This window comes from Planococcus citri, chromosome 2 (genome assembly GCF_950023065.1).
Source record: "Planococcus citri chromosome 2, ihPlaCitr1.1, whole genome shotgun sequence".
Lineage (NCBI taxonomy): Eukaryota > Metazoa > Arthropoda > Insecta > Hemiptera > Pseudococcidae > Planococcus > Planococcus citri.
Genome location: NC_088678.1, coordinates 70,392,662 through 70,409,363, shown reverse-complemented (window position 1 = coordinate 70,409,363; position 16,702 = coordinate 70,392,662). Strand labels below are relative to the sequence as shown.

At 36.5% G+C, this 16,702-nt stretch overlaps 3 protein-coding genes across 3 annotated transcripts; 1 reads left to right on the top strand and 2 right to left on the bottom strand.

Annotated features, from left to right (window-relative positions):
• Positions 1-212: 212 nt before the first annotated feature.
• On the bottom strand, positions 213-13,093 carry LOC135837476 (uncharacterized). The gene is made up of 4 exons (XM_065352766.1): positions 12,834-13,093; positions 12,267-12,542; positions 11,937-12,181; positions 213-7,859 (listed from the first exon to the last, which is right to left on the bottom strand). The coding sequence occupies exon 4, from the start codon at positions 7,843-7,845 to the stop codon at positions 412-414; it is 7,434 nt and encodes a 2,477-aa protein (XP_065208838.1). The 5' UTR covers positions 7,846-7,859; positions 11,937-12,181; positions 12,267-12,542; positions 12,834-13,093; the 3' UTR covers positions 213-411.
• Positions 13,094-13,316: 223 nt separating this feature from the next.
• On the bottom strand, positions 13,317-16,500 carry LOC135837478 (U6 small nuclear RNA (adenine-(43)-N(6))-methyltransferase). Its single transcript, XM_065352768.1, has 6 exons — positions 16,210-16,500; positions 15,920-16,136; positions 15,702-15,842; positions 15,369-15,624; positions 15,024-15,291; positions 13,317-14,952 (listed from the first exon to the last, which is right to left on the bottom strand). The coding sequence occupies exons 1-6, from the start codon at positions 16,312-16,314 to the stop codon at positions 14,485-14,487; spliced, it is 1,455 nt and encodes a 484-aa protein (XP_065208840.1). The 5' UTR covers positions 16,315-16,500; the 3' UTR covers positions 13,317-14,484.
• On the top strand, positions 13,387-14,487 carry LOC135837479 (uncharacterized). The gene is made up of 5 exons (XM_065352769.1): positions 13,387-13,548; positions 13,611-13,815; positions 13,889-14,016; positions 14,095-14,245; positions 14,318-14,487. Exons 1-5 carry the CDS (start codon positions 13,387-13,389, stop codon positions 14,467-14,469), a joined length of 798 nt encoding a protein of 265 aa, XP_065208841.1. The 3' UTR covers positions 14,470-14,487.
• Positions 16,501-16,702: the final 202 nt, after the last annotated feature.

Here is a 16,702-nt window from a genome sequence, read left to right as displayed (position 1 = left end):
TTTCGACCCATATGATATGACAAAATATTTTGAAAAACGACGAGCACGTGTTGTAAAAGTAGATTTAAGATCTGAAACAAGAAATAAATGTTATAATTCAAATTCGTAAATGAAAAAATTTCAAAATCTCATCACACTCCTTCGAAATAAAAAATAAATCCCCTGCAATTTTTTTTCAACCGCCTACAAATTGCTTTTAGAGACAAGAAAATATATTTTCAGCACGCCTGATAAAATCACTAATAATTTTCAGAACTTAGTAATACTCAAATTGAATCATTCAACATCCGATCAACCAAACATCCAACATAAATATTTCGATAAGTAGGTATGATTCGATATTCAACAAATTTAATTAGCGAACCCCAACTCCACTCCCTAAATAAACGATAAAAAAATTTTCAAAACAAATCAATTTTTCTTCAACATCTTCAGCAACTCGTTAGCGATAATTTTGTGTTTATTGACGATAGCAACTTGCATTAATCCACGATTCTGAGCATTACGAGTATTCGTCACAGCTGAAAAATCATCGGGTTGCAATGCTTTAAGTTTGTTTATAATCTCAACGCTGCCTTTTTTCGCTCCTTCAAACATTTCTTCGATTAATTTCAGAAGTTTGACGATTTTCTCATCAGTCGAAAGATCGATCGGTGTTTTACCTTCTTTATTCTTCGCGTCGTAAATAGCACCGTGTTTCAATAAACATTTAGCGATCTCTACGAAACCACTTTTAGCTGCAACGTGGAGCGACGTAGCACCGGCGGATGTAGTTTTGGCGTTAATGAACTCGTTCAATTGATCACGTTCGACTTGTTTTAATAAAATCTCGACGATTTCTTTATGACCTTTAGAAGCAGCCATATGTAAAGGTGTGTTACCTTTGTTAGTGGTGGCAGTAACATCGGCTTCATTTCTCAGCAGCACATTCACGACTTCAACGTGACCACCGCTGACAGCGAAATGTAGAGGAGTCCTCCCTTCGATATCTTTATCGCTGACATCGGCTCCGTCTTGCAGTAAACGTTCGACAGTTCGTAGATCTCCCTTACTAGCAGCTACGTTAATATCAGTCTGCAAATACATCAACATTTCCGACGCGTTGCTGCCTTCGTACTTGAATGCGAGATTAATAAGCTCAATTTTTTGCAAAATTTTCAAAATAGTCGGATGATTCGGACCTAATACGTGTTGAAATTGATCCAAGCATTCTTTGAATACTTTAAAAGCGCTGATTCTTTTACCTTGAGCGAGAAGAGCATGCCCCAGCATATTCTGAGTATTGAAAATTTCCGGATGGTTAGGTGGCAACGATTTTTTCTGATAATCCAACACTTCCCGGTACATTTTCAAAGATTCTTCGTATTTTTTCTGCTGGCATAGGGTGGCAGCCATGCATTGTAACGTTCTCAACGTATCCGCGTTATGCATACCTAAAATCGATTTCTTCTTCTCGAAAACCTCTTCGTAGATTTTCAGACTTTCTTCGTATTTACCAAGTTTGTCGAGAATTACCGCGATATTATTACGAATGCTTATAGTATTCAAGCTATGTTCACCGTATTTTTTCCTTCTGCTTTCGTAAACTGATTTATAGATATCTAAGGCTTCTTCGTTCCTATCCATTCTTTCCAATACACCAGCCATCTGTCCTCGAGTTGTCTCAGTATCGGTATGGTTGAAGCCGAGCAGTTCTTCTTGCTTTGGAAGAACTTCTTGAAAAATATCATAAGCTTGTTGAATCTTTTCTTGTTTGAATAAAACCCAGGCGAGGAAACTTCTGGTATCCATAGTAGACTGATGGTTCCAACCCAACAAATCTTTTTGTTTGGCCAGGACTTCTTCGAGTATATCCAGAGCACCTTGGTAGTTGCCTTGTTTGTATAATGCCTGGGCTAGATTCTTACGAACATCCAACGTGCCCGGATTATCCGATCCTAGGACGCGTTCTCTTTTTTCGTATAAATTTTCGAGAAGAGCGTGGCCTTCTTCTAGAAATCCACCGCCCAAGAGTGCAGAAGCGACATCAATGCCACCAGATACATCGCCTATTTGCACCTCTTTCAGTTTGTTGGCTAGTGAAGGCGGCGCAGCAGCGATCAGCGATTTGTTTTCCCTGTTACGAGCATTCATCACAGCTTTCAACGTTTCGGTGTCTTTTACTCTATTGAGATCATCGATAATTCGGCAATCGACACTTTTGATCTTTTCAAACGAGTCTTCGATTAGTTTGAACAAGTTGACGATATTTTTATCTGTGGTAAAATTCGCAGGTGTTTTACCATTATTCGACGCAGCGTTGTAAATAGCTCCATGAAGCAGCAGAATTTTGACACATTTCAGGTGCGAGAATTTGGCAGCGTAATGTAAAGGAGTAAATCCTTGACTGCAGACCGCATTAGTATTGGCTTTATGCTGAATTAAAATACCGACGATCTTATCGCATCCTTTCCAGGCAGCGTAATGAAGCGGAGTAGTCTCTGTATCGGTATTTTTAGCATTTACGAACGCTCCGGATTTGATGAAATTCTCAACACCAGATGGGCAGTTACTTTTCACAGCTTCGAATAATTTTTCAGTTGATAGCAGCGCGTTGACAACATTCTTACTGCGAGTCGATTTCGTTTCGGCGGATTTATTATCGAACATATCCCAAGGTCTTCTGGAATGATTATCAACTGAGTTGTACGCTGCGCCATTTTCTACCAGAACTTTAGCTACGTCCACAAGACCGAGGCCAGCAGCAAAATGCATCGGAGTTAAACCATGTACACTTCTGGCATTCACGTTGGCACCAAATCCGATCAAGTATTTGACAACCTCTAAGTGATCTTTCATCACTGCAAAATGCAGCGATGTGAAATCACTCGCTCCGGTCTCATCAACAAGTAATCCTTTGCTGATGAAAAACTCGACCATATTTTTATGGCCTCTTTTGGCAGCAAAATGTATAGGTTTTGAACCTCTATCATCTGTAGCGTGGATGTCAGATCCTTTACTCACGAGATATTTTACCATCTCCAAGCTGGATTCTGGCATAGCGAGTAGTAGCAATGTCATATTACTGCCACCTTTAGCGTTCACATCGACTTTTTCATGCTGTAGGAACATTTCAACGATTCGCAATTGACTACAAATCACAGCGATTTCCAACGGTGTTCTATCCCAGCCATTTTTGATATAGGTCTTTGCTCCATTTTTTAGCAGAAGAGCAACCATACTCTCATGACCGTGTCCAGCAGCCCGATGCAACGGAGTTCCATGCTTGTTGACGGCATTGATGTTTGCTTTGTTGGCGATTAGAACTTCGGCCACTTGATCGGTACCTTCTTGAGCTGCGATATACAGAGGTGATATATTCTCGATGTTCACAGCATTCACATCGGCTCCTTTATTTACCAAAGCAACCGCAATTTCTTTGATGCCTCTTTTGGCAGCCGGATGTAAGATACTATGGCCCTCGTCATCAACTTTAATATTGACACGAGCTCCATTTTGCAGCAGGATCTCGACGATTTCTCTATGACCATAAAATACAGCATATAATAATGGACGACCTCTATTTACATTCACATCCGCACCATGGGACACCAGAACTCTGACAATATCTTTTTGATTATAGCTCGCAGCCCGAATCAGAAGCGGTTCACCATCTATACTTTTGGTGTTGATATTAGCTCCATTTGCCAACAGCATCTCGACAATTTCGGCGTGACCGGCGTCTGCAGCTAAAGCTAACGTGCTGGCTGTAATAAAACATCCAGGTTTTCCTTCATCTGGTTGCACAGCAGTAGCGTGAATATCGGCGTTGTTTTTAATCAGAAGATCGACGATATCTTTGAAACCATGTTGGGCAGCTGCATGCAACGGAGTTATACGGAGGTTATTTTTGCAATTCACGTCAACTTTGTGTTTCAATAGGACAGCAACGGCATCTGTATTGCCACATGCAGCAGCTATGTGTAAAGCTGTCATACCGTCGGTCGTTTTCACGTTCATCTTTGCTTTATTTCTCAGGAGAAGTTCGATCACTTCGACATTACCATTTTGAGCAGCAGGAAGTAACGGTGTACCACCATTCGCTGCTGGACTATTGACATTGGCGTTGTTTTTGATGAGAACATCAACGATATCTACATGTCCTCTCAACGCAGCCTTGTGTAGAAATGTTAAACCATCGTCAGATTTGGCATTCACGTCTGCTTTATTGGCAATAAGAATCTCGACTATGTTTTTATGACCAGCATATATGGCATAATGCATAGGAGTAGACATATTTTTTTCTCTAGCATCAACATTAGCACCATGTTTGATGAGATAAGTGACGATTTCTGAGTACCCATGTTCTGCTGCAAGGTGTAGCGGAGTCAAACCAACTGAAGTGGATACATTTGGGTTAGCTTTGTACGTCATTAAAACTTTGATAACTTCTAGGTGACCTTCTTTTGTGGCATGGTGTAACGGCGTATTAAGGAAAGTTTTACACGCGATGTTCAGATCGGCTCCATTTGTCAAAAGAACTTCAACAACTTCTTTATGGCCATTTACAGCAGCCATGTGTAACGGCGCAGACCCATTCAGTACTCTAGTGTTGACTTGTGATCCTTTGAGAATCAACAATTTGACTACCTCCAGATGACCATTTCGAGCAGCTTCGAATAAAGGAATCTCATTACTGTCGTGTTTGGCATTGACGTTGGCTCCTTTCTGCAGTAAATACTCGACAACTTCGAGACTACCGTTACGTGCAGCTATGTGCAACAACGTGTAACCGCCCAAAATCTGTTTGTAATCAGGATGGGGTTCTTTTTTCAGTAGAATTTGGACGACATCGATATGATTATACTGGGTAGCATAATGCAAAGGTGAATGACTGTGCCTATCTTTGCAATTGGTATCAGCGTTGAACTTCAGTAAAACATTGACCACATCTTTGTGACCATTTTTAGCTGCCATATGCAATGGTGTTCTATTATTCTTATCTCGATCGTCGACTGGTACGTGGACTTCAGCGAGCAAAAACTCCGCAATATGTTTTTGGCCACGAGCAGCAGCGATATGAAGAGGGCTCTGACCATCGGTGTTTTTCACTTCGGCACTCAGATCGGAATTCTGATTGAGGATGAATCTCATCGCTTCGAGACTGGGTCCGGCGGCGGCATAATGTAACGCTGTCCACGAATCAATATTTCTGCCATTGATATCGGCGCCATTTTGAAGATACTTCTTGAAATCTTCTACATCACCTCGTTCCAACGCAGTGAACATCTTTTTTTGATTGATGATTGAGAAGAGGCTTTGATCATACCGGTCTTTCAACTTGGACGGATCATCTCTGATCAATTTTCCAACTTTCCTCTTGCTACAAACGACGTTTTCTGAGATGAGTTTTTCAGCGTTCAAAATAAGCGCGTTGGATGGATCGGATAGCAGCACATCGAGTAAAACATTACCATGAGCGAGATGATTACGTAAACATTTTCCGGTCAATAGAGGGGAATTATCGTCTAGAAACAGCAGATTGTTTTCAAGATGCCTCTCAGATCTTCCTAGGATCGACATAATATCCAAAACCAGCATCTCAACAACAGCTTGGAACTTTTTATTGTTCTTGAAAGAAGGTAGTTTCTGCATCAATGCGCTGCTGGATAAGTTATTTTTTAAAACATTCTGCAATTCGGATAACTTTGAAACGAGCTGTTTCTCGAATTCTTCTTCGGTCATGTTGTCCGGGTTCTTCTGTCTAGAAACAGGCAAAAAAGAACTTTTATTGCACAACTTTTCTCTTAATTTTTCCATCGATTTAATGTCGGTTAATCTGTAATCGGCAATGTAAAACAGTTCTCTTTGAATACGTCTCACACTATCCAGATCATCTCCTTCCATTCTGGAGCAGGCGCTATGCAAAATATCATAAGACAAGTTGATGATCTCTTTCAGGCTGCCAGATTCCATAGGAGGAACTAAGGCTTTTAATGCTTCTTTGGAAGCATGTTTGATTGACTTGATATAATTAGCATCGAGATCATTTTCATTCAAAAATTCACTCGTCACTCTAAATACATTAAATACAGTTTTATAATCAGCTCTGATATTATTCGATTGATTCTCAGCAAGCTTCATTTTAACGTTGATTTTATCAAACAGCTCCTCCTCATGTGCTGTTTTCATAGGAATAGCATCGTTCAACTCCTGGATACGTTTCTCAAGGTTCTCGAGTTCTGTCATTTTGAACTCATCAGTATTGGATTCGTCTACTTCGACGTATCTCAATACTTCTGCGATGCTTTCGACCACATCTAGATGATTGCTATCGATAATTCTGTTCAACAAAGCTTCGATCATTTTAATCTTATTATTATACAGAATTTCAGTGATCACATCGCAGATCCTTTTTGCATCATTTTGAACACCGATGAAGAAGCCAACGTCTAGATTTTCTTCGATTTCCGTTCTCTTGAGAAGTGAAGACGAATGAGACAGCGAATTACGTAAATCGATGATCACTTTTTGAGTAATTTCAGATAAAGATGATAAAATACGTTCAGCCGTGGAATTTGACAGCTTCGGGGACTCGAGAGTGTTCTTCAGGTACTCGCCGATGACTTGCAAAGCTCGAGTGATGATTAGTTGGCCTTCTCGTTCTTTGGGATCAGCACACAAAGCCAAGTTCAAGTAACCGCCGATGGTCTCGAGCGAATGAATATCTCGTATTTGTTGATAATCGTCAAACAACTCTTTGAATTCGGGGTTATTCTTGACAATCTCGACTACAACTTGATCTCGTTTCAAATTCCGGGATTCGGCGAGGGTCCAGTAGTCGGGTCGGTCTACAATGACAGCTTTATCGTATTCGAGTTTCTTGGCAAAACTATCCAAATAATCGAGCATTTTAGTTTTAGTTAATATAGCGCGATAGAAAAGATTAATCTCCTGCTGTTTCATATAAGAAGAAACGAAACTAACTAGACAAAATTCAATCTCCTCCCAAGGTAATCGATCATAGGTCAATTTCAATTGACGTTTAAGAACGTGAATATTTTGAGCGATAAATCTAGCAACGAATAAAAATTTCTCGTCAACTTTTTCCCCATTCAAATACTCTGACTTGAGCAAATCTATATTATCGAGAACTAAATCGATTCGTTCTTTGATATTACTAAGAACGTCTTTAGCACTGGGCCGAACCTGACCTGACGAATTAGAAAAGAAACGAAGACTCAACAACTTGTTCTCAACGAAAATCTCCACCTCCTCGGACAACGTTACATTTTTCAACTTTAGCTCTTCGTAAGCTCTAGCAAGAACCTCATCTAACTCGTCCGAACGTTTAGCGAAATAGTCACCTGGCCATTTACTAATTAGAATATCGACTAGTTGAGCATTACCAGAACGTACAGCGTAATAAAACGCATCGTGACCGGAGTCGTCTTTTTCGTAAGGCGATACAGTATGATTATCGTCGACATTGATAGATAAACTATCGAAGACCTTTCTACTACCGAAAATATACACGAGAATATCAACCTGGTTATGTTTACAAGCTGAGATAACTAAATTAGGTAAATTCTCTGTATCGTTAGAATAAGTCTTCAACGTTGTTCGACCTTCAACGTCACCGATATAATCAACCACCTTTGCGAGGCGTTTGAAATTGGTAATATTACCTTCCAAAACAGATTTCTCCAGTTCCGATAAAAGGAGCAGATAAAGTTCTTTAGATTTCGCTTTATCTAGAAACGACTTTTTATAAGCTTCGATGAAATCGTCCATTGATGCGAATGACTGCGATAGAAATCGTCGAGCTTCTTCATGGGAACTGGTTTTTTCTTCGGGCACAGGCATGATGATAGCGTTTTCTGAAATAAACGAGAAATATTAATATTACCGTAAATTTGTTGATTATACACAGTAATGGAGGGGGGGGGGGGGGGGGTTCGAAGCTAGAGACCGGATATCTTATTGTAAAGTTTCATTTCTCGAGATGAGAAAATAAATTCCGTTTTTTTTTCATCTTCTCCAAGTTCAAAAAACTCATTCCTTCATTGCCATTGCGAAAATTTTCAAAAATCGAAAGAATCCAATATCCGAAAATTTACCATTTCTGTGCCAGATGTCCTCTGAATAAGCCTCCTTTCAAGAAAATAAATTGAACTCTGTAAAATTTACGGTCTGAATTTTTTAAAACAATGATCTTAACACAAAAAAAACTCGCCAATAATCCTTCAAACAACGTAGGTCTTTTTGTATAAACTCCTCTCAAATTGAAAAAAAAAACAAAAAATATAAAAATTACAGCCTGTAAACATTTTTTGAAAATTCTCTATTTCTGGTTGGATTTTTTAAAAAATAAAACTTTCAAGAACGCATTTTCCTTGTCCCCTTCTCCGAAAAAATGTAATCCCACAGAGGCCCCAAAGCAAAGCTGAACAAAAAACAAGAAAATAAAATTCGCGAATTAAAAAAAATCCATCTCTGTTAAAATTCTTCCAAACACCTCGTTTTCATAAAAAAAAAAAAAAAATCTGTCCCCCAAACCATGTTGGCTCCTTTAAATACAAAGGCCATCAAAGTTGAAAAAAATCGACACACTTCAATAAAATCGGTTAATTTTTCCTAAACTTCAATCTCGGCGTCAAAATTTGGAAAAAAAATTAACTAAAAAGTGACCAAACCTGAGTTAAACATTTTAAATGTACAGGAAAATGAACAAAAAATAACCAAGACATTCGCAACTTTTTTAGCAAAAAAAAAGCGAGACTATTTGGTAATTTTTGGCATCAAAATGAGAATGCGAAACTTTTGTACAATTTTTGGAAAAAAATGAGATTTATTTGGAATTTTTTGCCATTTTGCCAAAAAAGCAAACGATTTTGAAACGTGAGAATTTTTTGAAAATTTTTGGCATTAAAGCAAGATCTGACAACTTTGACAAAACGCAAGACCTTTTGGGAATTCTTGACAAAAAAAGATACTTTTCATCAATTTCTAGCAAAAAGCGATTCATTTAAACAATTTTTGGAACAAGATGGATTTTTTTTTGCAAAAAAAAAAAAACAATTTTTGCCCCATTTTACCACAAAGCAAAAAATTTTGTTAATTTTGAAAACGCGAAAGTTTTTCGAAAATTTTAAATAAGAAGCAAATTTTGGACAAAATTAGCAAAAAAAATATGGCTTTTTGTCAATGGAAGTGAAATTTATTGGAATTGAAAAAAAATTACCCATTTTGTTAAGAAGCAAGAAATTTTGTCAATTTTAGAAAACTAGAGAACTTTTTACTCGAGACAATTTTCTGAAGAAGTAAGACTGAAATTTTTGGAGGAAAAAGTTGAATTTTTTTAAAATATTGTTCAAAGCGCGAGTTTTTGTTAACTTTTTGAAAAAAAAAAATAAAAAAATAAGATTTCAACAATTTTAGCGAAATGCGCAACTTTTTGACAATTATTGGCAAAAATGACACTTTGTAATTTTTCTAAAAAACTAGACTCTTGGACAATTTTTGATCTTTTACAGAGAAAGGACACTTTTTAGCCATTTTGCTGAGAAGCAAAACCTTCTAAGTCGTTCTTGAAATAGCGAAAATGTTTGACAATTCAGCACAAAGCGAAACTTTTTGGCAAATATTGAAGAAAATTAAAAATTATACTTTTCCTTAATTATTTGATGATTTCTGGTGAAAAATCAATAATTTAGGGTAATTTTGAGGGGAGAGGGGGGGGGGTCAAGATTTTTTGAAATTTTTACCAAAAAAGTGACAGTTGAAGGAATTTTGGAAACTATAAATATTCATAATTGGAGGGGGGGGGTTGGCTGTCAAAATTAGGCTTACTCTGATGAAAATCGACCAAATACAAAAATCAGAATGAAAAAAAGCAGAATTTTAATTTTTTTGGATTTGTCTAATTTTGGAAAACTAGTGAATGGGGGAGGGGGAATTTCAGGTACAGTGGTTGCCGCTTATTATCATTGCGGTTATTAGAATAATTCGCTTAATAGAATGGAAAGTCGTTGGAACGGAACGGTTGTATCTTTTTACATTGAATGATTTTCGCTTTATGCGATAATCGAAGGTGAATAAATCCGGTTAATGGAATGGAAAATTTTTCAAAAAGCAACAAAAATCAATGAAATAGGCATATTTTTTGTCAACAAAAGAACCAAACAAACAAAAAGTCTCGTTTTTAACCAAATAATTTTAAAAAATCTCACATTTTCAACAAAAATTGCAAAAAAATCTTGCTTTTTGGTAAAATTTGTTCAAAAGTCTTGCATCATCAGAGTGTGAGGTGATGAGAGTTTTTACCAGTAGGTTGAATGATTATCATTGCCAAAAGTTGCAAAAAAAAAGTGTTGTTCTTTTACCTAAAAAAATGCAAAAAATCTATCTTTTCGAAAAAACTTACAAAAAAGTGTCATTTCTTTGCCAATAATTCACTTAATTGCCACATTTTTGATTTTTGAATAAAATTCTCCCAATAGTTTTGCTAAAGATTTTCACTTTTTTTCAAAAATTATCAAAAGCCTCGTATATTTTTCAGAAATTGCCGAAAAGTACCATTTTTTTGCCAATAAAGTTCTGTTTTTTGCTAAAAATTGTCATTCTTGCTTTTCAACCAAAATTTCCCACCTTTTTATACGTTTTTAGGTACCATTATTAAATGTACAGCATACAAGTTTAATAAATCGTATTTTTTTGATTCTTCGTTTATTAGAATTATTCGCTTAATAGAATAGCAACCACTCCGTCCCAACCCGATTCTATTAAGCGGCAACTACTGTATTTTTATTTCATTTCATAAAAATCAACAACTTCCAGCATCGGAAAGTACCTACGCAAAAACAGGAACTATACCCTACCAGATATGTTGTAATTTTCAACACCTGTCGCTCAAAATTTGGAATCTTTGAGCGAAAAGAAACCAAATTGACAATCCCGAATAAAAAATACGAAATGTGATCGGTTTTTTCCGTAACGAAAACTCTCACCTCGCCAACCAAACCGTTTTCCAATTCCAAACTAATGAACTTGCTTCGGTGGCGCGTCTGGTCACCATAACAACCTCAATAATAACCATATTTTCATAATAAAAAAGTGCTACGAATTTCTGCGTAAAGAAATATGAATCTATTGACGAGAACAGGTCTGCTGCCAGCATTGCAATATACTCGCGAAGATCAACTCAAAGTATCTATAAATAATTTTAAAACCAGAAGACTATCGTCAAAATAAACACGGTTGGTTAATCACAAAACTGATTTTCTTTCGCAGGAATCGGAGCCGGAAATTCCAATATTTGAAAACATCGTATTACCGGCTCCTTTCGGATTCCGTCCATTCTCACAGTACTACAATCCTTATTCAAATGGCTGTTCGATACTTTGCAATCATCCAATCGATCAAGATACCAAAGAAACGATCAAAAAAGCTAAGGAAGTAAGCAATACAGCTAATTCATCACTAAGTATTTAAGCACCGATACGAAAATATGAAACAAATGACGCAGCAAATTTCCAAACCTCGAATAGCTCTCCTCATTTTCTCTTCAGAAATCGGTTTCGACAAATTCTTCGAATAATTCTCCCAACAACCAATCAAAATAAACAATCACTGACTTCGGTTTATCTACTTTTCTTTGCTACCCTAGTATAAATTCAACTCACGATCCTACGTAAGAAAAAACCAATTCACACGAAGTTTCCATCTCAAAACAATACCACTTACTTGACAAAACAATATAAATTTTCAAAGAATAACTTCTAAAATTGACCACAACTACAACAGAAATCACGAACCAACCTTCTAGCTTCTGTTCAACGTTAAATCAACTCAGAACCGTGTTAGAGAAAAATATGCAAGCAAAGCAAACTATCCAGACTAATCTAACACTTCAATAATTGAATATCAACGCCGTATTGCACGACACGTTTACTTACATCGATGGTTTAACAAGTAAAAACTGATTCCTTCCAGATACTCGAGCGCAAATGTATCACAATCGAAAAGAACAGCATTCCACTGGAGTACGATGTCGATGACGTCTTCGTGCCAGAAGTACTATTTCGCCGTTATACGGAAACTGATTCAAGACCGCAAACTCCTACACCGACGATCACAAGTCTAACTTCGAGGATATCTCTTCCACGTAGATGTATTACACCAGATCCGGTGACAACGGAGCCTGAAAAAATGCAACTAGTTCTAGACTTACGGCGAAGCTTAAGCCAAAATGCGATGAGCGCCAGTGTTAGAACATAATAGATTACCTTTTTCGAAACTTTGGTACATATAAATCACGTATAGAACGATTCCTTTTATCGTATTTCAGGATGGTCATGTATTGTCTGGAGTTTCTTTATCGACTCCTATGACATCGAAAGTATCACCGAATAAGGCTAACGGAAACGATCGACAGTTGTTTTTCCAGGATGCGATGAAGAGGAAACGTAAACCGGATATCGTTAAAGATGCAGCTAAACTACAACCAGTTTAGTTCTTCTTCACGTTAACGAACAGCCTTGACAGCTAAATTCGATCTGGAACTAAAACAAAAACGTTTTATTCACAGGTTATCAAACATGACTCCAGTGATTTACGTCAGAACGTGAAAGTACCGAAGCAAGAAGAAACATCTGCTCAAAAGAAGAAGAAAAAGAAATCAAAAGTCAAACATAGCAAACGAGATACGGATAAAGAATTCAAAGATTTAGTCGAGCCAAAAGAAACACAGGTGAACTGGTTTCGAAAATTATCCTTGTCAAACACACCATGTGTGTTACATAAATTACATACTGATTATTTCTAGCAATTATAACGTAATTTTCATCACTTACTTCTTCTATCGATCACAAATTCTATATACTCGAACACTGCGATGTATAATATTGTAAATTACATCCAAACTCGCATAAAATCACAAGAAATCATTACGATTCACGATCATTAATCATAAAATAACACTTCTTGAACGCCATGATTATCAAAAGTGTCAAAACAATTTCAGGCTTCAGGAATTCAACGAATCAACAAAGCAGTTGGAATTTTGGTGAGCTGTGATTGGCTCGTTGAATTACGTTCGGGAGTTTCCGACTTCATTCGGTATTTAAATGTTCTGATTTCAGAATAATTTCTGATTTTGATTTTTTAATTAATTATCATTGATTATCATGATTATTAAATTAAAATTATTATTCAATTTCCAATGAAAAATTTTCTCTGCTGAAGGGTAAAAAAAATTTCGAATAGATTTGAAATAAAATAACCAACGTGTGATGATAAACAAATTTTTTACAGCATTACAATTACAAAATACTCAATCGTGTTACATAATCTGTATTTTTTTCAATCACAATTTATTGCCACTAGGTATCAAGTTACGACGATTCAATGCAATTGGAAAATCAAGAGAACGATGAAATCACTCCATCGAAAGAAGACGACAGTAAAGAAAATGCAATACAAGATCATTACATCATTGATCCAGAATTACTGAAACTTTTACAGAGAGAATTAGACTTGGAAACTGTAGATAATGAATCTGACCCTCAGGTAAAGGAGCAACTCGATTAAATTTTAACCGAATAAATAAACAAACTCGACGACTTCTCCAGAAACGAATGGTTTACGAAGAAGTGTACGCGAAATCAATCACTAACCGTAGATCTTCGGCAGTTACCGATGAAATCAAATCACTCCGGCGAGAGCTACGTTTGAATTCGTTGATCACGAATACCGAATCATTATTCACTTTACCACGTACTTTCACTCGACGTAGTGCCAGATTTGAGCTTCCAATGAGTAAAAGTAGCTTATCAGGTTGATAATTTAACAATTCTAACGTTCCAACGTTTGATCAAAGGTCAAAACTAATAATAACGAGTCATTTCAGAACTGACATCTTTAGATTATTTAAAGTTACATGTTTACATAACGAACAAAAGTCATCTCATTTACAACGAAGTATTCAAAATACACATAGATCCAGAACTAAATGAAACAAGGTTACTACCAAGTTCGGTAAGAATTCTGATCGTACATACGGTAATACATAATATAGGTACTACAACGCGAGTCACATTTAACAATATTTTCTAGAAAATCATCACAGCTTTGGAACAAGTAATGGGTCGAAGTTTTACCCAAATTGAACAACAAGAAGTATCCGAATTGATCGATTTAAAAGAAAAATCACACGTTGATTTCCGAACGTGGTGTGGAATATGTGCAATGTGTGAGAGACTTTTAGGTACATCGAATCTCACAGAATTATCACCGATTTCATTCCAATTCATATAATCAAATGCTCTTCTTTTTGCAGCTGTCAATTTCGCTCAAAAATACTTATCCACAGAAGAAGATCCGTGTCACGAGGTAGAACTGGTTGATTTCAGTTTACTCGACAAGAGATTAAAAAACATCAACGTCGATCCTCGATTAGATAAAATGTTGCGAAAAATTCGAGATACTTAATAAATCTTGCTGACTTTACACCAGATTATTTTTCAAATACGTCATTAATTGGTGAAGCGCTTCTTTCGATCCGCTCACGTAGGCCATTTGCAAATCAACGTTGCTATCTTTACTGCTGTATAAATTGAGCACAGCTTCAACGATAGGTTCTTTGGTGTTTTCATCTTCAGTTTTGATTTTCTTTACCGGAGAATCGTCATCTTCTTCTAAAGACCGTTTCGAAGCTGAATTTCGTTCGATTTTATCATCGTCTACGTCCATTTGATGATCATTGTTTGAAGATTCTGATGTTTTGGAGACATCGACGGAAGTGTCAGAAGTTTCCATGCTGGATTCCGGTTTGGTATTATCGGCGGAATTTAGTATTTTATTTATTCTCTGACGTTCGCGTCTTCTTCGTCGAGAACCACTCCATGTGTTTTCGTGGGCGGTTATTTTCCACATGGCTCTTTTTTTGAACGATTCTATTTCTTTGAACGGGATCTACAGCACGAACATGTGTGATTATTTTCTCATAGATTGAAAATTACATAAAATAGGAAAACGAAACTTACATTTAGATCAGTTAATAAATTTGGAATTCGTTCAACGCATCCTTTGAAATTATATTTCGAATCAATGGTCCAAGTGATGGGTTTAACTTTTTTGTGAGTATCAGGAAGATAGTCCTTTAGTTCTATTGAGCAAAATGTCCACGCCAGAGCCCATCTTATGGTATGCCCTTGACAGAACATAGTCTGTGAGTAGGTTAATCCGTGACTCTGTAGGTCTTTTATTAATATCTCCAACGAGCTTTTATGGCCCATCATCGTTGTATAAATTCTGAAACACAAATAATTACATATTTGAAATCTTTGAAAATTAAGTACAAAGTATTCCACCGTGAAAATACTACAAACTTTATGCGTTCACGAAGCTTCAAACTATCACGAATAATATTCCGAATAAATTCAACTTCACCTCCGGGAGAAATAATTTCATCGGAGACGCCAGTTCGACAATTATTCGGTTCTTTTCGATTAGCTGTGCGTGATTTTTGAGTAGAATCGACATCCTGTTCAGAACTGAAAAACGGAGGATTACACATACAGAAATCAAATGTCTCCATCTTATCGAATACTCCATCCAGAAAAACAGTATCAGGGACAGTTTTAACTGTAAAAAATATACCATTGATATCAATTAATTATCAATACCGAGGATTAGAAATGATAATATCAAGTAAACAGTACTTGAAATGAGATGATCGAGTGAATTTCTACGGATATTTTCAACAGCAATGTTTACGCTAGTTTCGTTAATTTCGGTACCGATCATTTTCCAGCCATTGTTCTTAGCTGCTAAGAGAGGGAAAATACAAGTAGCTCCTGTACCTGTAAAAATCCATCATCAGACAAATACTAATACAATAGTTTCCAAGTACGTATGTAAATCAATATTCAATTTATACCAATATCGATTCCTTTGATCAACGAATCAGTCCCTGCTTTCCATTCCAATACATCCTCCAGCCATAAAATGTAATTAAGACGTAGAGGTAGAGTAGGCACAAGATTATCTGGCGGAATGAATACATCCAGATTGAAATCTTTCTTCAGTAGAATTGTGTTCAGACATCGAAGTGCATGGGAGTTCTTAAAATCAAAGCAAACACTTCCATCCAGGTTCTGAAAATGAAAAGCTCTACGTATATTGGAATACTTTACGAGTTTCTGTGTCAAATAGGAGCGAAGAACTTACGTTTCGAGCATATTCTCTGAATTCCGGATACTTGATCGCTAGTTCTTTGAAATTCGGCGGTGTTTTGTAGAGATTTCGAGGATGCATGAATCTGTTCATCGACATCGTGTGTGAATTCGAACGGAATATTTTTTCAGCAAATGATTACAGTGACTGTATGTGAATTAATATATCGTAATTTAACGCAAGAATTAGGTTATTTTCTCTTTTTCCATGAGGAAAACGCAAAGGAAAATTGTTAGCGCCTTTTTCGAAAAAAAATCTCAAAATTCACTGATAAAGAATTTTTGTAAATTTTTGATAAAGATGTTTACGGTATATTACCAAAATTACCACAGAAAGAGAACATGTAAAGTTGAAGGCCAAAATCAATGTTGTATATTCTCATTTTTTTCAACTTAATGTCGAAACAAACACGTTTAAAATAAATTATTTTACTTGAACATACTTTCAAAATTTTTAATAATTGCTTAAAGTTGAAAAATTTACAGTT

Bases quoted from the DNA above. Each gene is read 5' to 3' on its own strand.
- LOC135837476 (XM_065352766.1), bottom strand. From the start codon at position 7,845: ATGCCTGTGCCCGAAGAAAAAACCAGTTCCCATGAAGAAGCTCGACGA.
- LOC135837479 (XM_065352769.1), top strand. From the start codon at position 13,387: ATGCAATTGGAAAATCAAGAGAACGATGAAATCACTCCATCGAAAGAA. The intron at 13,549-13,610 runs GTAAAGGAGCAA...CGACTTCTCCAG, and splicing joins ATAATGAATCTGACCCTCAG to AAACGAATGGTTTACGAAGA. The intron at 13,816-13,888 runs GTTGATAATTTA...GAGTCATTTCAG, and splicing joins GAGTAAAAGTAGCTTATCAG to AACTGACATCTTTAGATTAT.
- LOC135837478 (XM_065352768.1), bottom strand. From the start codon at position 16,314: ATGTCGATGAACAGATTCATGCATCCTCGAAATCTCTACAAAACACCG. The intron at 15,843-15,919 runs GTATAAATTGAA...GGATTTTTACAG, and splicing joins GATCAAAGGAATCGATATTG to GTACAGGAGCTACTTGTATT. The intron at 15,292-15,368 runs GTTTGTAGTATT...TTTGTGTTTCAG, and splicing joins AAGCTTCGTGAACGCATAAA to AATTTATACAACGATGATGG.